The following is a 26,490-nucleotide window of genomic DNA, read 5'->3' as shown; positions in this document are numbered from 1 at the left end:
AAAAAAAAAAAAAAAAAAAAAAGAGGAAAGATTCTTAGAGCTAGACAGATAAATAGGTACAAATCCTGGCTCTACAACTTATCAGCGGTGTGACCCTATCTGGCCAAGTCCTTATTAACTTCTCTAATCTTGGATACCACACCTGTAAAACAGGGATTTTTTTCTAATACAATCACAGAGAATTCAGAGAATTAAATTAACTAACATGGGTAAAAACTCTACTGGTGCAGCATCTACTGGTGCAGTATGCTTTGGTTAATATTTTGTTATAATCTAGTCATAAACATTAAATTTATTTCATAAATCTTTGAGGTGAAGAAAAGTTTTTAAAAATCTTAATCAAGGCATAGCCTAAATCAAAGCTCTACAATTCTTTGACAGATCAAGTAGTTTAAATCAGGGGTACCTGGCTGGCTTAGTTGGTGAAGCATGTGACTCTTAATCTCAGGGTTGTGAGTTAAGTAATCTCTATACTGAGATACTTAAAAAAATAAAAAATCATAAAAAATATTTTTAAAAAATAGTTTATATCAGTAACATTACCCAAATATCCACTAGAAATGACTTTTACTTTAAGTACAAATATGAAATATATAATTAATTTGGCACCTTCCTAAGAAAAAATCTTAAGAAATACTTTCAAAAATACCCAAATCATTGGGGCACCTGGGTGGCTCAGTCATTAAGCGTCTGCCTTCGGCTGAGGTCATGATCCCAGGGTCCTGGGATCGAGCCCCACATCGGGCTCCCTGCTCCGCGGAAAGCCTGCTTCTCCCTCTTCCCATCCCCCCTGCTTGTGTTCCCTCTCTCACTGTCTCTGTCTCTCTGTCAAATAAATAAAACCTTTAAAAAAATACCCAAATCATTAATATAAGTAAAAATCATTATTTCTACTAAGTACAAATGACCCTTTTGAACAACACGGGTTTGAACTGTGGACTCATCTATCAATGGACACTTGGGCTGCTTCCATAATCTGGCTATTGTAAATAATGCTGCAATAAACAAAGGGGTGCATGTATTTCTTTGATATAGTTTTTTGCATTCTTTGGGTAAATACCCAGTAGTGGAATTACTAGATCATATGGTAATTCTATTTTTAACTTTTGAGGACCCTCCATATTGTTTTCCACAGTGGCTGCACCAGTTTGCATTCCCACCAACAGTGCACAGGGTTCCTTTTTTTCCATATCCTCACCAACACCTGTTGCTTCTTGTGTTTTTTATTTTAGACATTCTGACAGGAGTGAGGGAATATCTCATTGTGGTTTTGGTTTGCATTTCCCTGATGATGAGTGATGTTGAGCATCTTTTCATTTGCCCCTTGGACATCTGTATGTCTTTTGAAAAATCTCTGTTCATATCTTCTGCCCATTTTAATTGGAGTATTTGTTCCTTCGGTGTTGAGTTGTATAAGTTCTTTATATTTTTTGGATATTAACCACTTATTGGATATATTGTTTGAAAATATCTTCTCCCATTCACTGGTTGTCTTTTTGTTTCATTGATTGTTTCTTTTACTGCACAGAAGCTTTTTATTTTGATGTAGTCCCAATAGTTTGTTTTTGCTTTTGCTTCCCTTGCCTCAGGAGACTATCTAGAAAAAATGTCAGAGAAATTACTGCCTGTCCTCTCCTCCAGGATTTTTATGACACATGTCTCACATTTAGGTCTTTAATCCATTTTCAGCTTATTTTTATATATGGTATAAGAAAGTGGGCCAGTTTCAATCTTTTGCATGTAGCTGTCCACTTTTCCCAACACCATCTGTTAAAGAGACTGTCTTTTTCCCATTATATTCTTGTCTCTTTTGTTGTAGATTAATTGATCCTATAATCATGGGTTTATTTCTGGGCTTTCTATTCTGTTCCATTGATCTATGTGTCTATTTTTGTGCCAGCACCATACTGTTTTGATTACTACAGCTTTGTAGTGTATCTTGAGATCTGGAATTGAGGTTCCTCCAGTTTTGTTCTTTTTTAAAATTGCTTTGGCTATTTGGGGTCTTTTGTTGTTTCATACAAATTTTAGGATCATTTGTTCTAGTTTTGTGAAAGACACTGTTGGTATTTTGATGGGGATGCATTAAATCTGTAGATTGTTTTGGGTAGTAAGGCCATTTTAACAATATTTGTTCTCCCAATTCATGAGCATGGACTGTCTTTCCATTTGTTTGTGTCATCTTCAATTTATTTCATTGATGTTTTATAGTTTTCAGAGTACAGGTCTTCACCTTTTAGGTTAAGTTCATTCCTAGGTGTTTTATTATTTTTGGTGCAATTATAAATAAAACTGTTTAATTTCCCTTTCTGCTGTTTTGTTATTAGTGTAAAGAAATGCAACAGATTTCTGTATACTGCTTTTGTATCATGTGAGTTTACTAAATTCATTTATCAGTTACAGTAGTTTTTTATAGTCTCCTGCTCTTACAGGTAGTGGCCTTATGAAGGAGAGGTCCTGCAGTGTCCTTTAGTGTAATGTCCCCTGTTCATCAGAATTTGGGGTTTCAGGGATGTCTCCTGTGAGCTGTGTGGGCCCTACTGTTGTGGCTGAGCTGTATTTGTCTCAGTCCAGTTGTCAGCAGTGGCTTACTTTCCCTGTTGTTGGAAGGGTTTGGTCCCTCTGTTGTTCATGGGCCAATCTGGGGCTGCCCTGGGCTTGAATTGGGTCAGACCAAGCATTTGTCAGAGATGCAGTAGCACCAAACTGCAGGGCACTCTTCCTGTGTTGTCCCAGGGGCCGGGGGGGGGGGGCTGTCACTGATGGGTGGAGGCTGTAGTTAGACCAGATGTTTGCACTCAGCCCACTGCTGGGGCTGCAGTTTAACTGGTATGTGTGGTTATCTTCCAGTCTCCCCAGGACAGGAGTCACTTTGGAATGGTGCTGACCCCTACTGGGGCTGCTTGCACAATACCACACTTGTGGCCTAGCTTTGGACTCTTGTGGGGGGGCAGGATGGAGGGGTCTGCTCAACAGGAGAATGCAAGGGCAGGGCACATAGTGTCAGGAAGTTCTGTGCAGGTCTACTGTGAGAGGGGACCTGTAGCCAATTTGGAAAACTCCTGCAGGGTTGGAGGGAGTGAGGCTGCAGAAGAGGGTGGGTGTGGGGTACACTGTTAGCAAGCTAGGTGGAGTGTTCACACTCTGCTGGTTCCTGCATGTGTTGTGTATCTAGGCTGGGGTGTGGGCCTTCCAGCTCTTTTGTTCTTAGAGAAGTCTCCCAAAGATCCCTGCGCCTCCTGCACAAGTTCTGAGATAATAAGCAAATCTCTCTCCCATACCCCAAGTGTTGTTCAAACTGCTGCTTCTATGCTGTATCACTGGGGCTGTTTGTTACGCTGTCTCTTTAAGGGTGGGAACTCAGTGTTTTATCACCCCCTGGCTCTCCCACAGCCAAGCTGCTGAGTTTTAAAGTTCCAGGTGGTAAGCTCCACTGATTATAAAATCTCACAATGTGCCAAAACAAAAGTTTTAAAAACTCATGATATTAAGCCCCTCTGGTTTCCAAAGACAATGAATTTTTTCAATATAGTATAGTACTGTATTTTCTTCTTTATGATTTTCTTAATATTTTCTTTTCTCTAGCTTACTTTATTGTAAGAATACAGTATATAAAACATATGTACATTAACACCTATTTGTTATGTGTTAATATGTTAATCCACTATTTATATTATTGGTAAGGCTTCCAGCAACAGTAGGCTATTAGTAGTTAAGTTTTGGTGGAGTCAAAAGTTATACATGGATTTTCAACTGCATGGGGCTGGCACTCCTAGTCCCTGTGTTGTTCAAGGGTCAACTGTATGTGTGTGTGTGTGTGTGTGTGTGTGTGTGTGTAAAATGTTTGTGCTCCTGGGTCTTTACAGTTTTAAAAAAGAGGAAAGAAATACTGCTCTCCCACTCTGCATCTTCATCCCAGCCACAGGGCAACACTCTTGAATACAAGGGCTCCCAATGAGACCACTGCCACATTCAGTTAACTGCTCATTCAGTCCCCTCCATAAATCAGAACCTCTTCCAGGAAGGGACCACCTCTGTTTCCTTTTCCCTCACCTTCCAGCAGCATCTTTCTGAGACAATGGAGCTTTCTGAAAATGGAATCTGAAGCCCAGCTGCTTAGGTTGGCATCATCATCCCAACACCTACTAGCTCTGTGAACTTGGACAAGTTATTTAACCTATCTGAGTCTCAGTTTATCTATAAAAGGAGGACAATAAGGGTACTACCTTTTTAAGATTATTAGAGGACTAAATTAGTTCATTCCTGTTAAGCACTTAGAACCTGAGAAGTCCAAATGCATGATGGAGATGCATACTCAAATGTGGAAAGATCTACAATCTTTAATTCACCTGTCACCAAAAAACACACAAAGAGAGTCCTCTAATATGCTTTTCTATTCCATCTTTTAATATCATCAATTTGTCTGACTAAAGTCAACATGATTTCTGGATCATATTCTTTCATCCACTAGAAATAGGGACAAGTGAAAATACAATGGAAGAGGCAAAGATCCTGGTAAGAACAAATCAAATACATCTTTATATAATACTGAAAAAATACTTGGAAGGTTAAAGTGAAAACAAATTCCTCTCTTTTCTTTTCATCCAACAAAATGTTTCCATTTCTCCAAATTTGGTCACTCTGGAAATCAGGATTACATTGGATTCTGTAAGCAAGTCAAAGAGATTATGTCTAGGATCCACACTGCCAATGGACTAGGATTGCAGTAATCATTTGCTGGCTTACAAGAATATTTACAGAAAACTCTTTAAAATGTAAATCACAGCTTTCGTTTGAGGACCTGTGTAAATGACATAAGGCTTCACCTGTAGACTCCAGGCGTCCTCCTGTTGTACAGCATTAACTGGCTGCTTCAGGAATAGTGGGTTTCCTTCACAGTAGAATTCCTTCAGCTTCAGATTCTGAAACTTTCAAAACAAAATAAAAACTTCATTGCATGATAAAATAACAAACTTCACTTTTGAGGCTACATCTTATTTAGGACTTACATTCCATGTTAGTATTTTAACAGCAGGATGTACTCTAGTTGTTAGAAGCCTAAGAGTCTTCATGCTGGCGTGAATGGCAATGACCTTACAAGTCCCAGGTGGCATCCCCCATACTAGACAACTGTGAAAACTTGTTCAGGATAATGGGATTGATTAGTAATAGAAAAGGGGCCGTTAATTAACCAAATGCTAGGGACATTTTGCAAATAACGTATCTGTTAGAAAACCAAGTATGATGAAAAATAACATTCTAATATACACCAGAATCCATGTCTCAAAGACTGTGAACCATGATCCATTTATGTTCAGTGAAAAAGGTAAGAGAAACAAAGGAAAATCAAAATGTTCTCACTATAACCTATTGTGCACAGTGAAAATAAAAAAAGGAGAACAGATTTCACAAGGATATTTAATCTTCTATGAAGGAACCCTAAATTCAATTGTCTGCCATTTAAGTCTACCATTTTAGTAGAAAAATAAGGGATTCGCTCATATTAATAGCATGCCTTGCTTCCCAGGAACCTATGTGTTTTCAAAGTTAAATTCATTTAGAGAATTACTTTTCTGAGCCTCAGTTTCAGCTGTGAAATGGAAAAAATAAGACCCATCTTCAGTGGTGCACTGGTAAAACAGTTCTCTGGAAATAAAACATTTTTAAAAGCCCTGAACTGTGGCATGTTTTGATTCGTTGGTGTAAATACTGCTACCACGGCTGATTCCAGTCACCAAACACAGAGTTGGGAAGAGATGTGGAAAATTGGTTCCTGTGAGCCAGGATGAGCCGGCATCATCACACTTATGGAAGAATTAGATATTTCCCTGATTTCAGCTTAGGGTTTGAAACATAGCAAACATGCAACAAATTAAAATAATTGATTTAAAACACCTTTCCAGGTCATCATGTCACTAGACATTTTGAAATAAAATACAGGGCTCAAGGCCATGTTGGAATCACCTTGCCTCCTGGTCCCACAACAGACATTCTGACTTTCCTAAGGCAGTTTCCTATGTTGTCTACCATCAGGAAGCAAACTAGAGAGTTGAATCCAGTGGTAGCCCCAAGTCAGTGCTGGATGTGCTGAAATCAAGAAAGCACTCCCAGCATATCATTTTTTCCTTTCTGTCCTAAAGAACACTCCATAATTTATATCAAAACTCATAGCCCTTTTTCAAACATACAAACTTGAATACCTTGCTATATGTGAGTATCGTTAACATATATGAACCTCATTTCAAATTTGACCATGGTTCAAAGGGCACACATTTCTCTTTAGGGGTCATCCTTCTCTTCCTTTGAATCCTATCACTACCCTTCCATCATACGTAGTAATGAGTGACTCAGTTTGCTAACTTGCTACACAAAATATTTCAGAAAGAAGTTATCCTCATGAAAGGACATTAATTAATGAAATTCACTAGCATGTGTTTCGAGCAGGTAAGTTTCAATAACCTGAAGTCACACAATCTCTCAATGTCCACTCTGAATATTCCCCAGAACAACATTTTTTTCATACCCTCTCTCTTTGTGCACTACTGGGTTTCCGGTCAGCCTTGCTTCTTACTAGGACAATATTTTTGGTCATTGTCGTCACCCCAGTAGCACAATTAGCTACGTTCTCTTCTGTTTAATAAAATGTTGTTACAGCCTTTCAGAGTCTTTGCACCTGCCTACTCAAACAAGAGTTTTGAGTTTTATCTCAAGTGGAACAAATCTGCCCCACTCCCATAATAGATATTTTTGGTTGTCATAAATGGGGGCGGGGGAGTATTACTGATATCTAAATAGTAAAGAGCAGGAATGCTGCTAAACATCCTACAATACACAGGATAGCCCCCACAAAGAATTATCAGATGCAAAATAGTGTTCAAGTTGGAAAACTCTGATATAGAGGGGAAAAAATCATAAACATTCACTGATCTGTCGTATCTGGAGAGGGGATTCGCAGCTTCAGGGAAATGAAGGTTAAAATGAGGGGTTTTATTTTTTTAAGATGAAGATCACGTGAGCACAAAGAAGGTAAGTGCCAATACAGAGATTAATAGAAAGGAGATAAAAGGATAATTGAAATAGTAATGATCAGGTGAACACAAATGACCTTTGAATACTAACATCTTTGAATTATTTCCTCTTTCTGTGGCCAGAAGAAAGGAAGTGTAAATGCAGGCAGGGATATGTCTGAAGGTGTGAGCTTGGATCACTGAAGAAGTCAGACATGTTCCCTTCAATTCTGTCTCTAAAATAGAGAGTAAGACCATCTGTCAACTGAATTGTGAAGCAAGGCGTCACTGTGGAAGGAGGCAGGAAGAAGGAGGTGAAAGTTTGGAATGTACTACAGATTTTTGAAGAGAAACCTGGCCAGAGACAAGCAAAAATATCATACAGAGGTGCTGAGGGACCTACTGGAATTCACACATTTGTGGTGATCCATGTCTACACACTGTGTGCTTCCATTTAGCACCCAGCGTCCCAGATCCAACACTGAGAGTCTGCAGAATGGATACATCAGATAGCAAGGGAATGGGTGCACTGCATGTACTAAAAAGTAAATGCTTTGGGCTTTATGGTCTAGGCTAGATAGAAAAAGAAATAATAGTACAAAGTTTCGACAGACCAGGTACTAAAAGGAGAAATAAAGGGATATGAATTGTCACTGACCTAAAAGATACGGCTGTAAAGCAATAGGGAACTGGAAAACAGGAGGAACCAGTGCTCAAACTGCCGTACTAGACTTTCATTCTTCCAACTTAGAGCAGGTGAAAATGATGGTAAAATCCAGACATGAACGTGGAGGCGGTTTGCTGAAGTGCAGACTGGGAAAGCTCATTAAAATCAAGGATTCAAGGAACTTTGTGCTGAAGTTGTTTGTATCGACCACCTTTACAAATGAACTTCCTGAGTAATGCTCTCAAATATCTGGCTATCTATGGAACATCTCCAGCTGGAAGTCCCACAGTCACCATAAATTCCAACATTTGAAACTAAACTCATGTTTCCTCTACATTTTCCTCCTTCCTTTGCCTCATCACCAACATCAAATCTCTTTCCATGTTCTGTCAATTCTACGTTCTTAAAATTTCTGGAATCTATCCTTTTTTTTTTTTTTTAAGGTTTACTTATTTATTTGAGAGAGAATGAGAGAGAAAGCACGAGAGCAAGGGCAGAGGGAGAGAGAGAAACTTTAGCAGGCTCCATGTTCGGCACAGAGCCCAAAGCAGGGCTCGATCTCACCACCCTGAGACCATGACCTGAGCCGAAACCAAGAGTTGGACACTCAACCGACTGTACCACCCAGGCGCCCCTGGAATCTCTCCTTTATTTCCATCCTGCTCTCCCACCCACCTCCTCACTACCTCTGCAGAATCTCCTCCTACTCCCAACCCCAGCCACTAACCCTCTGCCTTGATTAAGGCCCTCACCTTATATGAATTATTACAACAGTACTCAAATTAGTCTCCATGCAAACTTCTGCTGCCAAAGTTGTCTTTTAAAATGAGAATCTGATCATAATACAATCCTGCTGAACACTTTTCAGTGTTCTCTTTTGTCCACAGAATAAACTCAAAAGCCCTAGTATATCATAATTGGGTTTTCTCGGCCAGTTTCTCCAACCCTATATCCTGGTAAGCCCAACCTTCACCCTTATACGCCAGTCATCCTAAGTTACTTAGGGGTCTCACAAGAGGCCTGTGTCTTATCTCACAGTTATTACTCATCCTGTGCCTTCTACTCACCCCATTCCTGGATCACCTCTTCTTCAAGATGAAATATTACCCACCTAAACTTCTCCGGCTTCTACCAAATGTTTCCGTGTCTATTCCTTGGGCCTTATATATAATACTATGAAACAATCATTGAAAAGTCTATCTTCATCTCTCAGGCTTTGGTCTCTTTAAGAACCACATCTTAAGTGCCTATGTAATGCAACCTCTAAATTCAGTACTTAGAACACAGCTGATGCCCAGTAAATAACTGGTAAATTAACAAATGTCTTCTCAGAAACCTCAGGCACACACAGCTCTCCCTAAGAACTCAAAATTTTCAAAGGCCTTTTTCTCCAGAGGTGGTCAATTGTAACTGTTCCTCCAAAGCCCCAGGCCTCAGGAACAATGTATAAATTCAGCAAGTCCTTCTGCTGCTTCAGACTAAAGTAATAAGGGAGATCAGAAGGTCTGGTTTAGCAAGAACATTGTTAAAGTAAACAAGAAAAAAGGAGGATGAGATTTCATATTGACAAAAATAGAACTGATAAGTAGGCTAACAGCAAATTACCATGGACTCTTTGGACCATCCCAAAGCTCGTGGGTTCCTGTTAGCAAGAATTAGAATTTCTAAATAAGCTAAAGCCCAACTTGTAAAGAGGATAAGATCTTAAGTGTGGGGCTATGGCATTCAAAAAATATATGAACAATTCTAAAAAGGACAGAAATAATATGTAACCAATGAGAAATTTAAGAAAATATATGATAAACTTCATATCTAATCAGAATTGTATAATGAGTAGGCTGATGATAACATTTGAACATAAGAAAGCCAAAAACTCTATTCCGGGAGTGGGAGTGGAAATAGGCATAAAGTGACCTAAAGTCAGGATCCTTCAGTATCAGCTGGATACTTGTCCCTAAAGAAGACCCTTAGAAGGAGTTGAAGAATGGAGGCCAAGAGAAAACTAGAGGAAAGGAGATTACTAAACTCTCCAGCTCTAAACACACACACACCCCTTCCTCAATTCTGGCCAGGGAGAAGTGGCCAAAGCCCCAAGCCCAGGCCCCTTCCTGCCTTCAATACACTGGGCCTTAACCTGATGGGACAATGATTCTAGCATCCTCTTCAGGCCTCTTGATTTAAACATCACTGTAAAAAGAACAACTGGTCTACAAGGGCTTGTTTGTCTCTCCTCACGATCCCCACCCCACCCCTGCTTTAGACCCCACTTCTGTCTTCGAACCACCGGAGAACCAGCAGAGGAAGAGGCTTCTCTTTCCACAGGCCCTGAGTGCTCCATCCTCAACAGTGTGATCGCCTCACAATGTAAATTAGATCATATCACTCCCTTGCTCAAAATCATCCAGTGGTTCTCATCTCACTCCCCACACTGGCCTATAGGACTCTTATGATTGGACCCTGCACTATCTTTGATCCCATCTTTGACCCCTAGCCCTCACTCTCACTTTCTCTAACCCAATCTCCATTCTGGCAACATTGGCTTTCTTTCCACACATTCTTCACCTCAGATCATTTGCACTTTCCACTTTTTAGCGCTCTGCTCTCAGATTTGTCCATACCATTAAAATTCAGAAAAAAATGTAATCTTACATTTAGCCATTTGAGAAGGAAAATCCTGATGACCCATGGATTCGAAATCCAGACAAGTTTTCATTAACATGCAAAAACAATGGAAAGACTTCTACATGTATGAGCTAATTACCTTAACCAAAGAAAATTCCTCAAGATACAAAGCAGCGGAAAGAGAGTAACAAAAACAAAGAATTTGGGGAATACATTTATTTTGCCAACCAAAATGCAAAAAATAAAAATTAGGAGGTGGGTGAGGAGATGGGAAAAATAGATAAAGGGGATTAAGAGTCCACTTACGATGATGAGCACTGAGTAATGTACAGAAATGCTGAATCATTATATTGTACACCTAAAACTAAGATAACACTGTATGTTAATTATACTTCAGTAAAAATAAATAAAGTACCTTCTTAGAAACATCTAAAGAAAAAAATTTTAAAAATAAAAATAAACATCAGAACATCCACTGCCCAATGTAAACAAGATTAGGGCAATCTACTTATAAACAAATTTGCAATGTCATCAAAAAGCCTGAAAGTCATTCTTTCTCTTTGTTAATTCTACTTGAAGGAATTCGCCCAAAATAAATATTTGAAATAGGAACAAATATTTATGCACAAAATGTGTTTCTCAGAATTACTTAAAATTTTAAAAGATTCTCCTATATTAAAAAAAAGGTCTGGTAAATTATATGACATACCTGAACCCTCTGGCCCTCTGTCTTTTCACTACCTGTGTTTAAGAAAACCTAACCCTGGGTCATCCCTGCCATCAGTTTTCCCTGTTTCTGCACTCAAGCAAATAAGTCCCATTTGCAGAATCACACTGCAGGGTAGACAGGAACCACAGTGACTACCTTCCAAAATGCCTTCAGGGGTTGCCAGAAATTCTTCTCTACTCAGCATGCTAGCCAACATTAACTCAGCTTTTTCTTTGCTGTCCTATCATTCTTTGCCCAACCATGAAATAGTTCTCCACAGAGCCCACCACATTCTCTTTTTACTTTATTTTCTTTTCCCTAGGCAATTTTACCCACTTCCACAATTTCAATTAAATCTCTAAGCCAATGACTCTGATTCCACATCCGATAGCCAATTGCTTACTCAAAATCTTCACTTTCATGTCTTAAATACAAGTCAAACTCACCATGTCCAAGATTGAACTCATGATCTGCTCTCCTAAGGTTGGTCTTTTCCCAGCATTTTCTATCCTAGACCATAGAAAGCTTATAACTCATCACCATTTCCAAATTTACCTCTTAAATGTCTCTTGAATCTGTTCAAGTCTTTCCACTCCTACTGCTACCACCTTAGACCAAGTTACCATAATTTTTTACTTGGCTTCAGTAAGAGTCTACCTGAAGTGTACCCAACATTCCCTCTGGTCTCCTCCGATAGGTCTTCCACCCTTCAGACAAAATGATCTTTTCAAAATGCAAATCTGATTATATCACCCCCTGCCTAAAATCCTTTGAAATTTGTGTTGCCCTTCAAATAAAGATAAAAATCCTTACACATACCCTATATTCTTTGGCCGTGGTCTCTTCCCATCCAATCTCTGAGCTCCAGCTACACTAAATTATTTCCAGTTCCCTGAACATCCATGCTCCTTCCCAAGCCCTTTCCACATGCTGTTTACTCTGTCTGAAATGTGTCTTTTCCTTTCACCTAAATGATTCCTACTTATTCTTCAGCTCTCAGCTTATGTTACTTCCTCCTGGAAGCCTTCCCTAACCTACCTGTTGACTACTGCTCTCTCTCTCATAGATCAGGGATTCTCCCTTTTAGTGGATGGATTTCAGTTTGTAATTATATATTCATAATGTTAATTAGTTGATCAATATGTTTTCCCACTATACTACAGCTGTAAGAGAGCAGAGACCCCATCTGGTTCCTCACCATTATATCCCCAATTCCTAGTGCAAGACTCAGTATATAACATGCATGGGTCTAGGAAGACAGACTTGGTAATCAAATTGCCTTGTTTAAATTTCAGCTCCATTAAACATATACTAGGACCACCAAGCTTTTCCTACTCTGCTGATGCTGCTCCAACCCCCACTTTCCACCACTACCCAGGGACCCTGCCACCTATAGATTTTACATGTTATGATTCTACTACTTGGACACTTAAACAGGGGCTTGACTCCTGAGCCAAAGAAAGCTAATCATAGGCCTGATCCAATCATATGCGATCCAACAGACTTGCCTAATCATATACTCTTTTGGGAATTTAAACCGAGAAACATGGAAATAATTTGCAACTGAGTTCTGGAAGCTGGAATAAAACAGCTATTATGTCAAGTTTGTGCAAACTCCACAGTACGTTATATGTATGCTGCTCTTATAGGAGACCAGAAACAAGGTATAAACAGAGCAACGTTTGGAATATGGCTACATTATAACAACATATCAACATTATATCAACAAGTGTGATGACCTAACAATTCATCCTCATGCTGCTGAAGATCCCAGCAGCAACCTGAACTGAGAACACTCTCTCCAATCCCCTGAGCTCTGCCCAACCTTACCGTTGCTCCTGCTTGAATCCCCGTGAGATTCTCCTTACTCTTCCCTATGTAACTTTAGTTAAATTCTATTTATGTTGCAACCACAGAGCCAAAAGGAATCATGCACGCCAATTTCAACATGTCATAGAATTCTTTTGTCCCACCTTCAGCAGATAAACAATTCTCTCCACTGTTTCTAAATTACTCCAACTAACCTTCCTGGGTGCTTTTCTTCAAACCCTTCTTTGCAAAACTAAAAATCTACTCCTCCCTTCTCTCAAACTATTTAAGACTTTCAAATACTCACTCTTTAGAAACAGTTTCAGGCTTCTGAAAGCAAATTATGTAATAATTAGTACCTCTCCACTGGATAGAGAAGCCATATACCTTATGATATTCTTTCATCCATATTTCTAAACCTCACAGATCTGGTTACAGATAAAAAGCAGTCATCAGCAGTAACCAAACTATAAAAGGCACTTTCCTTGGGGAATAACAAAGAAATCAAAGTCCCCAACCTCTGCCTTGGGATAGTCTACAATTTAAACTAAAGAATTACATATTAAAATTTATTCAGACCAGGCAACAATTCAGAGTAGTGAACCAGAAGAAAGATATTCAAAGATTTTATGAAAGCTGTTTATGGTTTAAAAACCAATTGTGAGATATTCGGTCTTCTATTTTTTTTATTCTGACAGGAAATTAAAATTTTAGTGGCCAGATTCATGATGAGAAATGCAGAAAGAATGCCAGTTTGTAGCTTCTGCCTTGGTTTTCATGCAAGTCCCAATGTGGTTTTAAATAAAGCATCTAAAGGTAAAACACCTTTAATTCCACTCCACATATCTTTGTTGTCCTTTACTCAAATTAGATGTCAATGTTTCAAGAATTCTTGAATGCTTTTCTTTACCTTCCCTTAAGTCACTGTTATTTTAACTAAAACACCCTTTCTTTTAAGCTTTTCCTATAACTAAATCTATACTTAGTTGCAGAACAGAGAAAGCATGGTCTTAAAGGCTGGGGACTGGGATCAAATCCATTTCCTCCACACAATCTCTTTACACAAGTCATTTAAAGTATCTGAGCCTGTTCTTCATGTATAATTACAACAATAACTATCTTACTAATTGTGAAGGTCAAACGAGGAAGTATAAAGTATGTGGTAAACTTTGAAGCATTCTAGAAAAATTAGGTACTACACCAACATGTAGTCCGTTGTCTACAATAGGCAAGTTACATTTATTGTTCTTCTGGCTTGTTAAGATCAGCCATTATTTTGTCTTCCTTTTCTTCCCCCAATACTTTGCTTCATTTAAGTGCTACCAGACAAGGGTAAAGGCATTTCCGCATGCTGCAAATGTATTAGCAAACTGATATAAGTACTTCTGGTTTCAAGATGGTAAAACTAAGCACAATCAGCAATATCCCTCTCCCATGACAAATCCTAGAAATGACACAAAGATACCTTTTAGAATAAAAAATAGCCACTTAAAAACAGGAATAGAAATTCTCACAGGAACAGAAACTATAAACAGTTATCATCTGAAGAAAGAAGTATCAACCCAGGATGCAATGGAAGCCCAGGGGGAAATTTCTACACACACAAAAAAATGGAATGGAGGGACAGTACACAGAGGTAGTAGAGGTCTCCAGAAAAGAACAGGTAGTGAAACAACAGACAGGAGGATTACCATACTAAGAAACTGGCAGAAACCATGGATTTATCCACCCATTCTTATCACACGGCCACACTCCACCTCCCACCTCCATACCTCCTTTCCCTGAATCCCACACACCTAGAGCTTAATAGGAGCAGTGCTTTGAATAGAGAGAGGTGAGAGGGACCCTGAGTGGCTGGCAACACCGGGGAAGAATGAGCAGCTATCAGAATGCATTACACCTGCTGGAATATATTCTCAACCATTTCTCTACTGTCACTGACCAACACAAACTCCTGTAAGAACTTTATCTTCTCCCATAAAGTGAATGGCAAAGACAGCTGCCAGCTTTCAGGAAATCTCAAGTGTCTCAAATTCAAAAATAAGATGAAAGCTTAAAAATAAAATGACCTGAAAATCACTGAGTGTCAATACCATTAGAAATAATAGAGGCAAGAACTTATATCAGAAGAAACAGAGCTAATAGGACAGGACTCTATAATTAGTATAATTAATATTTTTAAAGAGATATGTGAAATACTGCCTAGGTAAAGCAAGAATAAGAACCAGTTTTAAAACTTGAAAATGTCAAGCTTTCTGAAGCAAAATTTGACAACATTTATCAAAGCAGTAAAAGTATGCATAATTTGGATCTAGCAATTACATTTCAATGAATCTTTCCTGAGGGAGTAACTAACGGTATGTACAAAGATTAGTTACAATGACATTCACGGAAGCATTTTAATTGTGGCAAGAAGTTTGAAATCTCCTACCTGTCAAAAAACAGGAGACTGCTTAAATATAAACAATATCAATATGATGCACCCACCCACTAGAAATAGAGAGGTAGCATCGAATGACTGTCATACACCTGAAACTAACGTAACATTGTACACCTAAAGTTAATGTCAACTATAACTTTTTAAAAGTTAGCACAAATTGACCTAGATAAAAGAATATTCAATAATTAAGTCAAATTTCCACAATAACTCTAGATACCCAATGGGGGGGGGGGAAGAAGAAAGAAATAGGAAAATACTTCAAGCAATGGGGAAATGTTCACAATAGAAGTTGAAAAGGCATATTATAAAACATGTACGTAAGAATAATACACTAATATGTACAAGTAATACTAATAATACTAACACATTAGCATGTATGAATATTCCTTTTTTTTTTTTACAAAAATCTATATCTGCACATATACACATGCATTCATAGACCTTAAAAAAAAAACCTGGAAGAATAGGAAAAAAATAAACCAACATGTTAAGGTATGAGCATTCCCCCCTCCCCCAGCCTAGCATGCTTAGATTGTGGGTAATTTTGCTTTTTTTCTTTTTGTTTATCTCTATTTTCCAAATAATTCACAGTGAAAACAAATTCCCAATTTTTTTTCCCAAAATGATCAAACTCACATCACCCTAACTCTGATTTCTGATCTGCAAACTTTCAGAAGATGCATTTGGGAATGGCAACAGGATATAGACTCTTTCTGTACTGGGTTGAAAGACTGGAAATACAGCTTCCCAAAGTGGATAAAATTTTCCCAGGACTAAAAGTATTTCAAGGATTTCAAGCAAGCTATCTCAACATCTGTGCTGATTCTAAGATTCTCTCAGAAGTCTGAAAATTCCCCCACATATCTGGCCCATGAGGTATAAAAGGAAGACTGTAAGAAATATTTTTTCAAATTCTGTGCTGGTTCGGCTCATGCATTTCAATAGTGAGGGCTGATATGATCCTCAAGGAAATGAAAACTGGTTAATGGAGGAGGCAAAACAATCTTAGATATTATTACAATGGCTCGTGGCCCTCCAAAACTCAATCCTACCTGACAATATGTACAGTTTCTCTCCAGTGCTAAAATGTAATGGGGTGGGGGACAAGTTATTAGGGGAAAAAATATCTAAAAAGCTTCTGGTGTCTAAAAAGCTTCTGGTGGAAGGGGGACAATAATGAAAAAAAGTTGAGAAACACTGGTTCAGCTACAGGAACTTAAAACCCAAATTCTTTTTTTCATATATCCTCTCTTGGTTAGGCTGCTTAGAGCATTCACTACTGTTATTTATTTTTTTATTACACATGTTCACACATACATGTTCACATGTTCCTTTGCTTTAGAAAACTCAATCAACTGACTCTTCAACAATTTGCTTGTATACTGAAGTTTGTAGACAAAAAGAAGAATACTCATAAAAATGCTAGATTTTTTCTAAGCATTGTGTTGCTTTCTATTTTCAAATATAAGTGTTGGAAGCTTTGAAGAAGTATCTCCTGACAACTATTAACATTAGTTAATAATAAAATAATAATAATAAAAGTTTTTCCAGAAACCCCACCCAAAAGATTTCCATTTATTTTTCTCTGGCCAGAACTGTGACACATGGTCACTCCCTGCAAAAGTAGTTCAAGAGAAGAGGGTTTGAGATGGAGCCTTCAACCAGCTTCCCAGCAGCACCTGCCACATGGATTCTTCTATATCATTCCAGTCTCTCTGATCACATGTCAGCTGCACTTAGAGTAGGAGACCCTCCTTTATGCTGATTTGTTCTTGCAGTGGTGTAAGCACTGAGAATAGAGCAGTTCACAAAAACAGAATCCATAAAATCTCCCCTTCTGGGCTTATAATGCCCTGTGTGCTTTCTTCATGAACTACCTAAAATTATATTTTTTGTGTATTTGCTTATTATGTCTTCCCCTCTAGAATGTAAGATTCAAGAGGGTACAGAGTTTATTTTATTCGCGTCTGTATCCAGAATGCCTAGAACAATAGTTCCTGGCATATAAAAGATATGTAAATATATATTTAATAAATGAATTAATAGCAAAGAAATGAGGCTAAGGGAATTGAAGGATCTCTACCCAAGAATAGACAGCTTGTAAATAACAAAGCTAATATATTAAGAATCTCTGGCACAAAAGAAAGATATATAATCTCTTTAAATTCTATACCAGTGGTGCCATGATTTACTGCCATTGATTTGCTGACTGGTACCAGATCAGGACAGCCAAATATGAGCATCAATGTTCAACCTGGCTTCCAGTGATATCATGTTGGGAACCTGATACAGGCTGTGGGAGCATTTACCCCACAGAACTTGGTGGATGCCACAAAGAGAGCTAGTTGTCAAACATTTAACACCACTGGTTATCTCCTTCCCATCTCACTTCCTTGTCTATTCATGCTGAAAACACTTACATGAGTTACCCAGACTTCTCTCCCTAGCGGCTGTCCTTATTTTGCTGTTTCTGTGGGACTCTGAGTCTTCAACATGGTGCCCTCCTCTTGCTTTCTCCACTTTCCAAATCTCTAAATTTTTGAACAAGGATCACATGTAGCTCAACAAGGGTGGGGCAAACCAGTAACTAAAAATTGTGGCTATTCAGCAGGCAAGATCACCAGGGTGTAGGTGGAGAAAAGAGAACAGCGGAATTTATAACCAGCTCTGTGTCTATGAAAATGGGCAGGGGCAGAGCTTTTATTGAAAGACAGCGCCTGGTTGGCAGTCCTGGGCTTACTCCAAAGACGTATAAATCCTCTTGTTCGTTTTATATGAGGACAGTTAGTGCTGGACTGACTCTACTTATTCCCCAGGGGACATTCAGTGGAATGTACTCCAAAACACTGAATACCTGAATAAAAATTACATGGGAGCACTGTAAAATAATTTCATAAAATGGCCTCTTCCATATTAAATGCAAGCTACATGCTTGTTTCACTTTATTTTGTTCTTGCTTTACAGGGTGTATATTTGATCCATAAGCATACATTATAACTGCTCTTCCTGCCATAAAGTTGAAAATATTGCTAGCATTAATTAGATTTCTAACAATACCCCCTCAGGTATGCATAGGTTATATATTTTTTCCATTTAGTATTCCCCCCTCCCCCTCCCCACATTCATTCTCTTATTGTCTGGGTCAGATTGCCCAGGGGGCATGTAGATCTGTAAGGGATAACCTAGGACAAAAGTAGGGGAGGAAGCAGCAATGACATCTGGCATCACATCTCTAAAGCCTTCACATCATGGTGGCAATCCAACACCACTGTCATAGTGTGGGCAGGGGCACATGCTTGTGCTTTGCTGGTGAAAAGCAAAGACAGGAGTCAGGACTAATGTAATATATAAAGCACTAACTAGGTTTCTGACGTCTTACACTTGCCAGCTCAGTCAGTTATCACAGCAGCCAGCATTATTTGTATTATTAAAAGCAAAATGTTTATACTCTAAAACAAAGAACTGTAATATCAAGTGTCCCCACAGTGACACACTCAACCTTCCTCAATGTCACCTACTGTCTCCCCACCTGTGAGTGGGTTCCCTGGTAACCACTGCACCGCTTAGCTGCCTTAAGCCTTCTACAAATCCAGTGTCTTCGGTCTGGAATTATTGTCTTGATTTATAGCTCTGCTTTCTCTTTAGTCTACCCTCCTAGGAAGTCACACCTGCAGTTTCTTTGATAGTTCCCCCCCTTTAATCCAGGAATGCCAGCAACAGACTCTCCCACATGGTATCTAAAAATATATTCCAGGGCACCTGGGTGGCTCAGATGTTTAAGTGTCTGCCTTCGGCTCAGGTCATGATCCCAGGGTCCTGGGATCAAGCCCCACATCGGGCTCCTGGCTCAGTGGGGAGCCTGCTTCTCCCTCTCCCTCTGCTCTCCCCCTGCTCATGCTCTCTCTCTGTATCTCTGTGTCTCAAATGAATAAATAAAATCTTAAAATATATAAATAAATAAATAAATAAAAATATGCTCCAACCCCAGTATGTTTTCTTTCCCTCAATAGTAAGGTTAGAGGTTCCTTTTGTAGAGGGACTTCAGATGTTACCAATTGTTCCTCCTAATTACTAGGCACAGAAAGCAAGAGCTTGCAGAGTTAATTGCTAATCTCCACTCCTCATCTCAGATGAAACTATGCTTTTACTTCTCCTAAAGAACACATTTCCAGGGGTCTTGACTTGAATTTTCTAAAGTTAGCCAGAGCCTATAGGAGTATAGCAGGCTACGCAGCACGGGTAAAGGGTTCAGAGGTCAATCCTTTCTCTGGCTAGTTCAACTCAGCCACACCTTCCACAAAAATCAAAAGAATATACAATCTTGACAAATAGAAGCCATCTATGATAATCAAGCATGGTATATTTATATAAATTACTACCAGTAATTAAGAATATTTGGACTTTGAAGTGGCCTAGGTTTGAATTTCAGCTCTGTTATAGGAGCATTAATCTCTTTCCACAGCCTCAGTTTTCTCATCTGTAAAATGGGAATTGCAACAGTACCCAACTCACAGATCTATAATGAGGATTAAATAAGATGATGTTTCTAAAGTGCTTAACACAAAACCAAACACACAGTTTTCAAAGAATATTATTTATCACATTTTGTTTTTACATAGTAACTTTTATATATCTTCCTTAGCATAATACTGTTTCCAGCAAGCATCTGTGACCCAGGTAGACAAAACCCTTACTAACAATATAACAATACATTCACAAATGGAAGAGCATCCCTCCTATGATGGCCTTTGCCAACCCCTGCTGGTTCTTCCCCTCAGACTCTATCTAGTCCAGGGAAGTTTCTTGCCAGAACTTCCTAAAGGGAAGCTGCCCTGGTACTAACAAAAGAAAGAACCACTTCCTGGGCCGAGTTCCCTGACACCTCGGGGTAGTTGTCTTCTTGATACACAAGTGTATCAAGAAGTGTATCCCCCTCGGGGCACCTGGGTGGCTCAGTCGTTAAGCGTCTGCCTTCGGCTCAGGTCATGATCCCAGGGTTCTGGGATCGAGCCCCACATCGGGCTCCCTGCTCAGCGGGGAGCCTGCTTCTCCCTCTCCCACTCCCCCTGCTTGTGTTCCCTCTCTCGCTGTGTCTCTGTCAAAATAAATAAATAAAATCTTTAAAAAAAAAAAAAAAAAGTGTATCCCCCTCATTATGTTCCAGAACCTTGAGTCTTTACTGTCACTAATCACTATACATACCTATCTCCCCATTGTATCTTCTCTGCACACTATTGTGATTTTTTGCATATGGCCACTTAGAGGGAAAAAAAAGTGAGAGAGAAAACTAACATTTATACAATGAGTAGTTTTCTATAAATTTATTTGATCCTTGCCTCATAAAAGTCTTATAAATAATGAGAAAAGTGACCCCCTTCCCTCCTACCCTCACTGCTGATTATAAATAAAATGTTAAATGCCCTGTAACTTCATAGAGGGAACTTTGGAAGTCTCCTGGGATACCTACTCAGCCAGGGCTTAGGTTTTTATTTTTGTTTTGGTTTGTATTTTAATATATTACCAATTATCTTCCAAGAACTTCAGGTGGCTTATGATAGAAGACTTATAAATTGTGGCAAATAAAATTAGAGTTCAAAAATATGAAAAAGATGAGGATTCTCAAACTAATTTCTCAGGGGTACCTGGCTGGCTCAGTCAGTAGAGCGTGCAACTCTTGATCTCGGGGTCATGAGATAAAAGCTTACATTACCATCTGCCAAGCACTCCTCTAGGCACTAAGAACATAGTAATGGGGTTATCTGCTGGCTCACCGCCTGGGTGTACAGCAACAGGCCTACCACACCTCCACCTTGCTGGGATCCTTCAGCTTCTCAGACTCCTGGGCCAGGTATGTGTGTTTGCTCCATGACAAAGGGTCCTTGCTTTTGCAGGACACCCACATCAACAAGAATGACACCTCAAAAAAGAGAACAAGAGGTAGTACTGACTGCCAGGGACTTTATCAGTAGGGATATTAGTAAAATGTCACAACTAGAGTTCAGAATAACGATTATAAAGACACTAGTTGGGCTTGAAAAAAACATAGAAGATTCTAGAGAATCCCTTTCTGGAGAAATGAAAGAACTAAAATCTAATCAAGTCAAAATCAAATAGGCTTTTAATGATATGCAATCAAAAATGGAGGCTCTAACTGCTAGGATAAATGAGGCAGAAGAGAGAATTAGTGATATAGAAGACCAAATGATGGAAAATAAAGAAGCTGAGAAAAAGAGAGATAAACAACTACTGGATCACAAGGGAAGAATTTGAGAGATAGGTGATACCATAAAGTGAAACATTAGAATAATCGGGATATCAGAAGAAGAGGAAAGAGAGAGAGGAGCAGAAGGTATACTGGAACAAATTACAGCTGAGAACTTCCCTAATCTGGGGAAGGAAACAGGCATTCAAGTCCAGGAGGCACAGAGAACCTCCCTCAAAACCAATAAAAATAGGTCAACACTTTGACATATAACAGTGAAGACTGCAAATCTCAGAGGCAAAGAGAAAATCCTAAAAGCAGCTCAGGACAAGAGGTCTGTAACCTACAAGGGTAGAAATATTAGACTGGCAGCAGACCTATTCACAGAGACCTGGCAGGCCAGAAAGGACTAGCATGATATATTCAGGGTGCTAAATAAGAACACAGTAATGAATAAACAGACAAGCATCCTGCTTTCATGGGAATTTATATTCCCTTGGACATAGAAGAATGGATTGTGGATAGACATACAATAAGCAGGTGACAAATAAACATACATTTATAACAGTCCCATAAAGAAAATTTTAAGAATTGAGATAATAGAGTAATGAGATGGCTACTTTGGGTATCCAGGGAAAGCTTTCCTGAGAAGTTGATACCTGATCTGAGACCTATAACGATATAGAAGAACCAGGCATGCAGAGAGGAGGGAAGACTATTTCCTCAGGAAGGCAGGAAATAAGAGACCATACATACCTCTTAACCAGAGAACCAGATCTAGTATCTATTTAACAGCAAGAGAATGGTTTGAGTGAGTCAAAGTTAGAGTACTTTGCTACTTCATATTCTGATACCTGCAGAAGAGTCCTAGAAACAAGCAGAAGTGATCATTAAAGAAAAGGAAATGCACTGGCTGTTGAAGAAGGTAACTGAGTTTTTTGGAATGAAGTCACTCAAGTTTTCTCACTCTCTTAATGAAATCTATCAAAAACTTCCAAATCCAGTAATGGAAAAAAAGGTAATTCAGACAAAATATCTCAATAAACATATCTCAGAAATCTTCAAGGCATTAAAGAACAGAAAAGACCAACAGAAAAACCAAGACAGGATCTAGGAGCACATGGATATCCAAAGATTTGAGTCTCACATTTTTTCTCCTGAGGAAGAAGTCTCACACTTTTTCCCCTGAGACCAGAAAGAAATTTTCACCTAGGAATAAGGATAAATAAAAAAATATCCACCCCACACAGATAGCAGTCCAACTTTGACTATTCTGGGTGTCTCTTAAGCATTGAAACTAAAGTGAAACCATATTCTTATTTCCATTGTACTAAAGGGTGCCATTACATCACTGTCAAAGTGGCAGAAGAAAATGAAAATGTCTCTAGGAAGTTACATCATCTGAGGCCTCAAGTTATTCTCAAAAATAGTTTTTCAAATACAATGTCCTGAATATAATCAAATATAACCAAGAATTATAGCATTATACAGTTATAATATCACTATGTTATACACCTGCAAATAATATTGTGTGTCAACTACACTTTAATAAATACATGTGTTCAATATATATACATATGTGTGCGCATTTATATACAGAGAGAGAGAGAATATTCATCTATATATATCACTAAGCACATAAAAAGAAAAGATGGTGCACTGGGTTGAATAGCATTTCTCTGGAGAACTCTGACTGATACAGGTAAATTAAACTGCACAAACAACAGACAACAGAAATCAACCCAAAAGTACTTCCCAATATGGAATTTATCAAACTCCAACATTAAAACAACTATATTTAACATGTTCCAGGAAATAAAAACCAAGCTTAAAATTTTCAGTAGATTACTGAAAAATATAAAAAGTAACATGGGGGCGCCTAGGTGACTCAGTTAGTTGGGCGTCTGCCTTCGGCTCAGGTCATGATCTCAGGGTCCTGGGATTGAGGCCCACATCGGGCTCCCTCCTCAGTGGGGGGTCTGCTTCTCCCTCTCCCTCTGCCGCTCTCCCTGCTTGTGCTCTCTCGCTCTCTCTGTCAAATAAATAAATAAAACCTTTAAAAAAAAAAAAAAGTAACATGGTAGCACCACCTAGGTGGCTCAGTCAGTTGAGCATCCAACTCTTGATCTCAGCTCAGGTCTTGACCTCAGGGTCGTGAATTCAAGCCCCCCTTTAAAAAGAAAAAAAAGTAACATGGTAGATATGAAAAAGGACCAACCAAAAATTGTACCACTGAATAAAACTGAAAGAAATAACCTAATGGATGGGTTTTAAAATACATCAGACACAGCCAAAGAATAAATTATTCCATTGTAAAATATATCAGGAGGAAATATCTAGAATGAAGCAGAGAGAGAGAAAAGGAGAGAAAACAGTGGAGGAGGGAAGGGTAAGACAAGAGATACAGTGAGAAGCTGTAACATATAGCAAATTAGAGTTGCAAAAGAAAGGGGAGGTAGAAGCAATACTGAAAAAGACAATGACTAAGAATTTTTCAAAAAACAATGAAAGACATTAATTTACATATCTAAGAAGCCCAATAAATTCCAGGTGGGATAAATAAAATGAAGTTTACATCTAGACACATCATATTTGAAATGCAGAATATGAAAGACAATGAGGAAATGTTTAAAGTTGCCAGGAAAAGAAAAACAGGTTACCTAAGGAGGAGCAACAAACTATACTTCTCCCAGACCTCTCAACAGCAACAATAGAAGCTAGAAGACGATGGAACAAAGTTTTGAAAGTAGTGACATATAATACTGTCAATTTAAAATTCTATACCCAGTAAAATTTATTCTTCAAAAATAAAGTTCAAAGAAAGATAGTTTAACTCAAACAAAAACTGTGAAACTGAATCACAGGTAGGCTCATTCTCAAAGAGAACTAAAAAAAATGTGATTTGAGCTGGAAACAAATATAGAATCCCAAAAGGAAGACTGGAGATATGGGAAGAAATGAATAACAACAAGAATGTGAAAACTGCAGATAAATCTAAATGAATACTATCTGTGTAAAATAATAATAAAACCTTTTAGGGGCGCCTGGGTGGCTCAGTTGGTTGAGCGACTGCCTTCGGCTCAGGTCATGATCCTGGAGTCCCTGGATCGAGTCCCGCATCGGGCTCCCTGCTCGGCAAGGAGCCTGCTTCTCCCTCTAACCCTCTCCCCTCCCATGTACTCTCTCTCTCTCTCATTCTCGCTCTCTCAAATAAATAAATAAATCTTTAAAAATAATAATAATAATAATAAAACCTTTTAAAATAAAAAATTATATTTAAAATATAATTGTATTTAAAATGCAAAATTATAGTACACACAAAATATTTAAGAATGGAGGTGGACAAATAGAGTTAAAATGTCATAGTTTTTACATTGTCTAAGAGGAGGGTGTAAGTATTAATTAATAATACACTTTCATAAAGCAAGTAGGATTTTTTAAATTTTAAGGTAGTAAGTTAAAAGAATAACAAAACTGTATAAAAATGCCTTACAAAGATTCTTAAAAATGGAATCACAAAAATTTCCAATCATACCAAAAGAAGAGATGAGAGAAAAAGGAACACAGAGTTAGTGGAACAGATTACAAATATACAGGAAGATACTGAGCTAGCCCAAAATAAATCAGCAGCTACATTAAATTTAGATGAACTAAATGCTGCAATTTAAAGACAAAGGTTATCACACTGAACTTCTTAAAATGAAGAGTCATATGCTATTTATAAGAAATATATCCAAAACCTAAGGATATAGAAAGGTTGAAAGCAAAGAATTAAAATAGATGTATCCTGCAAACATGAATCAAAATAAATGTAGCTGATAAAGCCACATTAATATAAGAAAATTCAACTTTAAAGCAAAAAGCATACATAATTCAGAATACATAAGCATGAAGCCAAGACATCAAAATTTTAACAAGCACCAATGCCGATTCTTACACACTCTCAAATCTGTTTGATAAGGATATATTTTATAAGGATTAAGATCTGGAAAACACAGAGGAATAAACAGTAAATCTTTAAAACCAGGGTTTCTAAACCAAGACATTGACATTTTAGACCAGATAATACTTTGTTACAGGGGACTGTCCTGCACATAATAGAACATTTAGCAGGATCTCTAGCCTCTACCCACTATATGCTAACAGTACCACCACAATTCCTCAGTTGTGACAGCCAAAAATGTCTCCAGATACTGCCAAATGTCGCTGAAGGGCAAATCTTCTCTGGTTGGAAATTACTGCCTTAAACCAACTTCTTCGTTACTCATTCTCACCAATCAGTGTTTTGATTTTTCTAGCAGAACAAAGCCGTTATGTTTGTTTGTTAGGTAAAGTCCATATCCACCCAATCCACCCATCCACCCATCTGTTCATTTAGCAAGCATTTATTGGGTGCCTAGTTTGCAAGACACACTGTTCTAGGAGTTGGGAATACATCAGTGAAAAAAGACAAAAATCCCTGCTTTCATAGAGCTTACATTTGGGGGTAGGGGTGTGCGGTAGAAAAAACTCACCATCTAAATCAAAATCAATGCTTAAATAGGCTGCCTAAGAACTACATTACTGAATTTCAGTCCAAGTCTCTCTTTAAAATTTTTCTTTTTTTTATTAGGTTTACCCCTTGAAAAACACTGGCCCTCATTTTGAAATCATTTAAACTCAGCTTTTATCACACAGCAGAAAAAAACAATAGCCCTGACTCGACTCTATGAGCAAATACCCCTATGCTCCCTTTTCTCTCAACAAGTGAAGTGTGTGTTACTTAAATTTCGGAGTCTACATTTTGAAAATAAAAGCATCCCCTCTGTCACCTCAATCACTCTTTAGCCACTTGGCTAGAACAATAAAACTTCCAAGAGTAACGAGCGACAGTTAAACACTGTTCACCACCCATCACACCATGTGGAACAGGGTACTTCGGAGCAGTTACAGTCAGTCATTCGGGACCAGCCCATCCCTAATTCTGAGAAGAGCACATAGAGAAGTAAAAAGGCAGAACTCAGATGATTTACTTTAGCTAAGCAGGGAATATCA

General features: G+C 38.4%; 1 protein-coding gene across 1 annotated transcript in view; it reads right to left on the bottom strand.

Annotated features, from left to right (window-relative positions):
• Positions 1-26,490, bottom strand: part of LRRC69 (leucine rich repeat containing 69) — a 71,832-nt gene that overhangs the window by 20,505 nt on the left and 24,837 nt on the right. Inside the window, exon 6 of the mRNA XM_081817129.1 lies at positions 4,827-4,928. Coding sequence (XP_081673255.1) covers positions 4,827-4,928 — 102 coding nt within the window. The remainder of the gene's footprint in view (positions 1-4,826; positions 4,929-26,490) is intronic.

This window comes from Leptonychotes weddellii, chromosome 4 (assembly GCF_054177405.1).
Source record: "Leptonychotes weddellii isolate Sample4059 chromosome 4, ASM5417740v2, whole genome shotgun sequence".
NCBI lineage: Eukaryota > Metazoa > Chordata > Mammalia > Carnivora > Phocidae > Leptonychotes > Leptonychotes weddellii.
The sequence above is the reverse complement of the archived record's forward strand: the minus strand, read 5'-3'. Positions and strand labels throughout refer to the sequence as shown.